A 9,455-nucleotide genomic window follows, 5' to 3' on the forward strand; every position below is an offset into this window, starting at 1 on the left:
TGTGAACTCAATCTGCAACGATTAAGCGTTTTCTAAGATCATTCTTTTCAATTATATTAAGATACTTTTCAAATTTTAAAGGCCTCAGAAACGCTATCAATTTTATTTCTTAAAACCTTTTTACTTTTGGTATCTTATAACAACCCGACGAAAATATCGGTTTGTCATATACGTGAACCTCTTGTGCAACTTGGTATAATTTAGTATAGTGAATTTGTATTTTGTAAGGAAGACAAAGTCTAACTTTGTTTACATTTTACTTCCTTTGCGACACATTACTGCACCTTCAGTCCTACTTTCTTCAATTGTTTAACATCTTAAATGCTTTAAAATCATTATTAAAGCATCATTGAAAAAAATGTTTGACATTTTTTAAGAATTAAAAAAATATGAATTTCTGAGGCATAATGTGCTTTCAAAATTACGACAATATTCTAAGTCAGGCATACATTGTATAGATGCTGACCAATCTCGCAAAGATAAGTCGCGTAAACAAATGTTAAACATTGGTAAATATTCAATGTAATTAAAGTTAAGTGGTATATGAGTAAAACAGAAATGATCAATAATATAATATATATACGAGAAGCCAAACAGTTATCAATGTTGTATTTTATAAAATAAAATCGGTTCGATTCCAGGACGGCGCAGGTCACTTTCGTTGTGATTGATCATGATTGATCATGAAATCCTTTCTACGGTCATTTGCACTGTTCCTCTTCTCTGGTATGTACAGTTTCAGTTCCTTGCGAAAGTGAAGGCAACTAGTACTGGTAAACTGCTTGAAGTCTGTCCAGGAAGGATGCGGTGGTTGAACTGTGCTCTGGTGAATTCAATGTGGCTAACTGTCGTGACCCGGAGTAAAAACTACCAATACCACCACCATCAATCATGATATTCAGTCAAAATTATAAAAATTGTTAATTTCTAATTATAATCATATAGAGCAATAAGACATGCATCAAATATTATATTCTTGAGTGGTTTAGAACTTGAATCTCAAAAAAATAAAATAAAAATAAAAATGCAATAATAATAATATGACTAAAAAAATTTCATAGTAAAAAACCCGAACATTCAGGACAGGATAACGTATTTGTTAAAAAAAACTGAATCAAGGAATCAAAACAGTTATGTCACGAAACAAGAACCATTATAATTTTTTTACATTAAATAGCTATATAGTTAAAATGCTGTGCAGGGCATATTTAAGTTGGTAGCGAATTTATCACCACGGCACCCTGTGCATGACGCAAATCACGCGCACGTCTATATGTTTCATGCTACTATTTTATGTGGTTAAGAGACCACCATTTATAAGCATCCATTCGGACTTAGTAAAAACGCTTGAAGGTGTGTGTTAGTTGGCGTGCCACTCTAAGATTTAAACGATCAAAAACCAAAACGACTTTGTTTCCAGATTTTAAGTTACCCCTTTTATGATGTTTCGTTTATTTAGTTTGTAAAAAAGATATAATCATGCTCATAGCTACTATATATAGAAACATTAATGCTATATCTGTCAACCTTTGCTATTGCTCAATTTGAATCAATGTGAAAATAAAGAATATATGGCTTCCGCCTTCCGACAGGTCTCATTCAACACAATGTTTATGTGAATGAATATCGTTTTTGCTAAATATTTCATACAAATCACCGAGCTAAATATCATGCCAATTTTAAATGGATATTCATTTTCATTTTATCGTTACATTATCTTTCCGTCCAATTTAGTTCATTGCGCAATTTAAAAATTTGTTGCGAATAGTAAATGCTATTTAAGGCGAGGCTTAGAGAAATGTCATTTCCGTTGAACTTTAGCATGGAACCGTATTAAGCAGGTAAATAAGTGGTATTTGTTTTAAATAAATGTTTGCTGTTAAATCCTTACAGCAAGTACTATAAATATTACATTTTGTTACACCACGCTAAGTATATAGCTATATCAATGGGCAATTTACCGACGACAATAAAAGTGAAGGATAGAAGATTTTATAGTAGCTTAAGATACACATACAGCGTTAGTTTCGTATGATCTTACCGCATGTTTCGTTTTTAAATAAATTACTTGTAGTAAAAATGTGTATTGTTGTCTTGCTGCATCCTTGTTATGGCCATAGAGCAACGACTCATTATATTTTACTGAAAACAATAGAAAACTTGTACATTCTATCCTGAGAAGCGTCATTGACGTCTTGTGGTACTATTCGTACAAACTAAATGATAAAATTGTATCTTAAAACCTTTCAAAGACTATGATCATTGAAATTAAATTTAATTTGAGTGAAAAAATTTAATATATTCTGGAGTGGTTTACTAGAAATCCTAAGTCTTTAACGATGCATATGGGTTTTGAATTCCAAATGTAATTTGCAATACCTATGATATTATATTCCTTTTTTGCAACAAGTACTGATCATAACAAGACACATTTATGATCTTGAAAAAATGCATATGACAAACTTGATACTAGACTTCAATTTCAATCTAAATTTTACTTCACGTACTTTAAACATGCGCATACACAACCAAAAGTACTTTTAATCTTTATTTGAAGAAATAGAACCAATATGTGTTAACGTGCAAACAAATAACAATAAAACTTGCTATGTTAATTTCAGCCTTTTATGTGTGGTTCAAACGTTTTAAGAATGACAAATGAAGTAAAACTTGAGTAGTATGAAAACAAAAATCGTCCAGAATGATTGCTTTGTTGTTTTGATTAATTTCTGAGTGATAAAGAACTTAATTTTCACACGTCTAGGTTTATTGGTGGTTAGTAAAAAAACTTTGCATTTATTATAGAACTTATACAGCAATCAAAAGGCACAAATAGTCACGATTCATGCTGATACGAACAAGAAGAAAACAAGGGGTAATTGGAACAAGACATATGTTGCAAAGAAATATGAGGCAATTTAGTTCATTTCTGCTACCACTTTTTAGAACAGGTAGATTCTATTTTCATATCGAAGACATGACCAATTAAGAACTTTGTATTTCTGACATTCTTACACTCCTAACAAATGCAACTATCCTTTTATTTGAGTTAGAATACAAACAGATGGGGATTTAAAGCAGAACAAAAAGATACAATTTCAAATGGTTAATTGATACTTAAAAGAAATACAAAGTGGGTAAAAAAAATGAATATTTCTAAAAGTAGCGGCATGCCATCATGAAGTATCAAATTAAAAGGAGTCTTCTTACCATGTCATTTTAAGCTTATTAATGTACTTAACATTTGAGTGCACTTAAAGTGGCATGACTGTTGGCTACTTTTAAAAGAAGTAATGGATCAAACACTCGTTTTTCAGTAAGAGCCTGATACTCATTAAATGCGCCATTTGTAAAGATAGCGAAAAAAGTACAAAAAATTGCTGTGTTGCATTTTGTAAAAAAATATTTGAGTACTTTATTTAAGTCTGTTTAACATCAATAATACTTAAACTGTCCTGAAATACATAAATAATGTGATTAAAAAAGAATTGGATGATCTCATTCTGCGGTGTCAGACACAATCATATAACTGACGTGACAGTTCTCAGCAACCATATAAAAAGACAAATGTGCTGTCATGTGCGGCCTTGAAGAAATTTTAATATGATATATTTTTGCAAAATTATAATTCATCAATTGCATATACATATATATCCAAGATTTGTTTTAAGTATTTACTTTATTAATTCAAGTCGACGGACTCATTTGCATTCTAATCTAGGAATAATTACTGTCAACGAAAACTACATTTTCTTTATTTCCGTACATATATTTTACATCTAAATTTATCATACACATTTTTATTTAATTAAGTGATATAACGAAATGAAATATATTTCATGCCTTCAACTTTAAGATGCTTTTTTATCCTCCCACATCAAACAATAGTTCAATAGTCGTAGCTTTGAGTTGAGTAGTTATCACACTTAAGGTGAGCCTTATTGTATAAGAATATAGTTATTTACCCAATGGATTTGAAGACATCGACCTTTGGTTGCGTACAGAGGCAAATACCTTGAAAATATTTTTTGACGTCAACGCTTAATCATGGCGTTATGCCACTACTTAGACCTCACCTTATGCTCATAACTATGTTAACTTAGATATGCATGTGGTGGTCATAATAAGTTTTATTTGAGTATATATTACGCATTAATTTAATGTTTGCCTTATGAACTATAATTAAATTTTATTGAACTTATAACTTAATGCCGGGTTTTTCTGGATCATCCTTAGTATTTATCGTGATGTTTGAATAGTTCATCCTAAAAAAACATTACAAAGAAGTCATATGTTATCTATTGTATTCTTTACCAACGCAACTATTACTTTTATGTTTTATCACTTTACTTATAACGACCTTCCGATAGAGCCGGCGATAAATATCATATTTCTACCGGAACAAATCCGCTCTTGTACGAGAAAAAACAACGTTTTTTGTTTAAGGAAATATTATAAAGTTTAATAGATCAACATCTGTAGAATCAGCCAGATGAGTCTGTTAAAACACAAAACATTTTAAATGTCGCATCATTAGATATGTCCATAAAAGGGGTTAATACATTGTTGTTAAGTTACTTCAGACAAACTATTTTATGTTTTTCTTTTATCAAAGTATTAGGTATCAAACACATGTTTGAAATAAGCAAGAAAAAAAAAAGGGTGGATTTACCATACAGATTTCAAGGACGGGAGTCAGAACGGCAGTCGTACATTAAGTGATTAAAGAAAAAATACGGTGCTTCTCTTAAATACAATTTAAGTTATCTATTTTAACATAATGTCGAGAATGTTATTATTACTAAGACGAAAAATGTAATACTTTTACAATAAAACATAATAATAATAATAATAAGAAGAAGAAGAAGAAAAATAATAAGAATAATAAGAATGATAAGAATAATAATAAGTATAAAGGATATTTAAAACATTATAGAAATGTTGTAAATGTTTCATAGTTGGAAACAAATTTGATTACATCACACAAAAGGACATTTGGTGTAATGGTATTAGATAGCGATTTAGTTAACTATTACAAATCACAATATACCAATCTGTTATTTAGTTTATAAGAATTAATTTTAGTTTGATTGTGTTGCAAGTTATAAGTTTATTGAAACACGCTTGAATCTGCTTCTGGTACCAAGCAGTAAGCAATAGATGTACAGTTTCTTGCTCAAGGAAACAACGGCCTGTCCCTGACCGGGTTCAAATATTATTTTTGAGTCCAAATCAAACAAAGCTAAAGACTACAAAGTTTAACATCATTTCAATGTCAAAAGTATCAAATCAATGTAAATTTCAATATGTGTACAATTTTACTTCTTTATGTCATGAAGCAATAAACCAAGTTGAAGTAATTAACAATTAATATGCAACTTGCTTACTTTGATCTAAATTTCTGACCATTTTTGAAGACGGTGATGCAATAAAAGGACTTAATAACATAACTGACAACACCAGCAACAAAATGTATTTTTAAACTGTGCACGACATTTTGTGCGAGAAAAGAAAAGAAATTCAACGTTGAAAAGTAAATGTTGTTCATATGAAAAGAATGGGATTTATAAATAGCATAATAGGTCACTTCTAAGTAAAGACCATTTTATAGTGCTATTTACCTATCTATTTATACCTGAAACCATATTATTTCAGTCGACAAATGTTGTAACTTTAAACAAATAAAGTCAATGATTTACTCATTTTTTTGCCGGAAATTGTATCAAATGAATCTAGGACGGAATTCAATACAATAACCCTTGTGAATAAAAAATATTAACTACAATAATGTTATTATACTTTAATTGCTTTGGATTTTGACAACCTGACTCTTTCGTAACATACGAAAAAACTGTTTTAAATGTAAATGATATTACAGTTGAAATTCGGAATTATTGAAACAATATCTATTTCTTTAATTAACCACATGTCTTCTGATTACATTGTAAATGATATCAAGATATGTATAATCATCAATAGTAAATAAGTTTTCTATATATCTCAGTTGTACGTATAATACATTGTATAAAGGTCAAATTACTGAATATTAATAGAAATTGATAGATATAAAACATGTCAAGGAAGTACGTAACAACCGTAATTAGATATTTCGTTGGTTCGAGTGTGTCTTCCGACTAATTTTTACTGAAATAAACTCTGTATAAAAATATATTTTATCAAACACATAGCAGTCGTATACATTAAATTATTTTTGATTGTGTTCGTAATATTATCTTTAAAGTAACATGATACCAATCCATAGGTATATAGTGAGTAATCAGGTGAAAGCCAAAATATGTTTTACATTTTGCCATTATTCCTTTCCATTTTGTAATTTACTAAAAAAGAACTATATACGTATATAACAAACATAGCCTATAAACGTTTCTGTAATTTAACGTTACTTTAAAAAGAAACACAAAAAATTTGGACAGTTTTTTTATATAATTTATGCAGATTCATATTTCATCTGCAACATTTTCCGAAAGAAACTGTTTGTAAATCACCAATATAATACTCAATCTGTCGAAATATATAGCCATTTCAGCTCAACTGAAAAATAAAAAAATGAGCGAAATGCCACTTCATATTTGACAAAGACTGCTGCATTGGCCCGAGGATACAGAAATATGGCTTTGTTTCCAGATTTTTATACTTCACAACAGCAGGTGTCAAGTGATGTGTGGCAGCTGTAACAAGTTGCCCCGTACTTCACTTCAGTGTTGTTATATTTTTCTGGTCCTTCGGGATCATTGACGCCAGCACTATTAAGTGTTGAGAATTGAGTACCGCTCAAGCCGGTGCTAGGGGGCGTGAGGGATGTTGCACTTAATCAGTATCCCTCATGTACAGACTCAATCAAACCGAGTCTGCAATTCTCTTGTAATTTTGTTGTAATTAATGCTTCCGAGGGATCACTTTGTTTCAAGATTTTTAATATCCAAAATTTTCATTCAGTTTGATTACCTTAAACTCTGGGTTCCAAAATGGGTAGAATCATCGACAAGGTATATACGAGGGTTGTTCAGAAAGTTTTGAGACTGGGTCAATATTTAGCGTTGGAAAAGATAAAATCAAACAAGAGTTTACTATGTATTACTTTAATACCTCATCTATTATAGTGTAAAATTTCATAACAATAGCTTCATGTATACAAAAGCTACAAAACGTTAGGCACAGACACTACCGGTGACCCGGCGCACGCAACGACGTTATCCGACGTTGCCGTTATTTCCAGAGTTTAACGTCACCGTAGAAAAGTCAACTGCTACTCCTTTTCAAAGTATTTTCCTTCACAACGTACACATTTCTCATGCCTCGTAACTCACTTGGCGAATACATTTCTATACCAGTCAGATTTAAATGTTGCAATAATGCTCATAACTCTAGAGCGCAGTTCAACTAGGTCCTCAAACCGGATTCCTCGTAGTTCGGATTTGATGGCCGGAAAAACGGAAAAGTCCATTGGGGCCAGGTCGGGTGAGTAGGTAGGGTGAGCGATGCGGTTAAATCCGAGAACATCAAGTTCCAGAGAAGTGGCAGATGCTGTATGCGCAGGCGCATTGTCTTGATGTAGGTAGATGTTCTCCAGATTCGCAAGCATTTCCGGCCGCTTCTTACGGATAGCGTTGATCAGTTCTTGTCTGATTACCTTATTATAATAAACAGAAATATCGGAGCTCGTACTTAATACAGATACAGGTGAATTAATTTCAAATAATTATTTTAATAATTAAGTAAGTAATCAATTTAAATATCTATATTATTTATATATTTATTTTTAATTATTTTCATGTTAAATAAAGTTAACATAATTACTCACCCTGCAGTAATAGTCAGCGTTCACCGTCTCTCCCTTCGGTACAGCATGTGTTAACAGCATCCCCTTCCTGTCCATGAATAGAATAAACATATGTTTGCCAACGGATTTGGTTACACGTGCTTTCTTCGGGGTGGAGACGACGTGTGCTTCCAAACTGAAGACTGCGACTTTGTTTCTGGGTCGTAATAGTAAAACCAGGACTCGTCGGTGGTAATAATTCTGTCTAAGAACGCGTCGCCTTCTCTCTGGTATGAACGTAGAAACTGTCGAGATGCTTTTACTCGGTTTTCTTCCTGATCAGCCGTCAATAACCTCGGTACCCAACGGGCCGAAACCCAAGACATTGCAAGTGTCTCAGTAAACATTTTGTGAGCAGTTGCCGTACCTACATCACAAACTTCTGCAACTTCTCTTACTGTTATGCGACGGTCGCACTGAAGCGCGTTTCTTGCAAGTGTCAGTTTATCGTCGATGACGGATGGGCGACCGCTCCTTTCCTTGTCTTTTGTTGACTTTCTGTCATCCCGAAACTCTTTATGCCATCTAAATACCAATGGTCGACTAACAGTACGTCCGTTGTTTGCCTGTTCTAGAAGTTGCTTAGTTTCTGTTGGCGTTTTCCCAAGATTAACGCAAAACTTAATAAAAACACGCTGTTCCTCTTTTGACGGTGTTTCCATAGTCGTTGTCTTGTCACGCACGTATTGCTATAATGATCTGCTTAACGGCTTAAACAACTAGCGGAAATGATGTCCTTAAGTTGGAAGTGACGTCATAAAATTTTCGTGACGTTTGGCGCAATTTTAGGGGCTCTTTTTATTCAGTAAGAAAACTTATAACAAGAAAATAGTCCGTGCGCCAGGATGCGTAGACAGGTGTTGCTATGGAAACGATTATATGCCGTATAGTAACGTTACAACGTTTTAAAGACATAACTCGGATAAATAACATATTAAGCTATAATTTGTATTAAATAATATTAAATAATATTCGCAGCTGTAATTAGAAACAGAGAAAATCATATTGTCTCAAAACTTTCCGAACAACCCTTGATTAATTTTTGAGCAAATTTATCTACAAAAGTTATATCCTTTTGGGGGGTGGGGGTGGGGGTGTGGGTGTGGGTGTGGGATGGGGGGTAAAGTTCAATACTAAAAATTAATATCCTTTGAACTTAATATTTTTGGTTTAAGTCAATTAGGATTCTCACTATACTCTAGTATGATTTTATCTATCAACCTTCAAATACAATATTAAGAAAATTTATGCAAAGTTGCATAATAATATGAATTTTTTGTAACAGTTATCGGATATATGTTGTATAAATTTTATTTTTTATTTCATTTTAAATACGATATTTTACACAAAATGTGGAACATATGTATCAAAGAAATATTGTGAATATAAATTGCAAATTTCCATTCACTGCACATGGGTTCTAGAAACTATTTTCAAGTTTCTATCTGATGTAGGTTATAATAAGTTGTCACGCTATTAGCATCTGTATGATGCAATTATATATATGAAAATATCACAGTGTGGTGACATATTGAACTTTTTTTTTTGGCAATTATTCTTAATTTTTACTAATAGGATAAAATAGAACCAGGTTTGATACAAGTATGTTAGTTCT

At 32.0% G+C, this 9,455-nt stretch overlaps 1 protein-coding gene across 1 annotated transcript; it reads right to left on the reverse strand.

Annotated features, from left to right (window-relative positions):
* Window positions 1–7,932: 7,932 nt before the first annotated feature.
* LOC132729635 (protein GVQW3-like) lies at window positions 7,933–8,502 on the reverse strand. Its single transcript, XM_060715441.1, has one exon. The coding sequence runs from the start codon at window positions 8,500–8,502 to the stop codon at window positions 7,933–7,935; it is 570 nt and encodes a 189-aa protein (XP_060571424.1).
* Window positions 8,503–9,455: the final 953 nt, after the last annotated feature.

Source organism: Ruditapes philippinarum, unplaced genomic scaffold (genome assembly GCF_026571515.1).
Source record: "Ruditapes philippinarum isolate M1 unplaced genomic scaffold, ASM2657151v2 ctg2150_1_1_1_1, whole genome shotgun sequence".
In the NCBI taxonomy this organism is placed as follows: domain Eukaryota; kingdom Metazoa; phylum Mollusca; class Bivalvia; order Venerida; family Veneridae; genus Ruditapes; species Ruditapes philippinarum.

Excerpts from the sequence above, each read along its gene's own strand:
- LOC132729635 (XM_060715441.1), bottom strand. The coding sequence starts at position 8,502 with ATGGAAACACCGTCAAAAGAGGAACAGCGTGTTTTTATTAAGTTTTGC.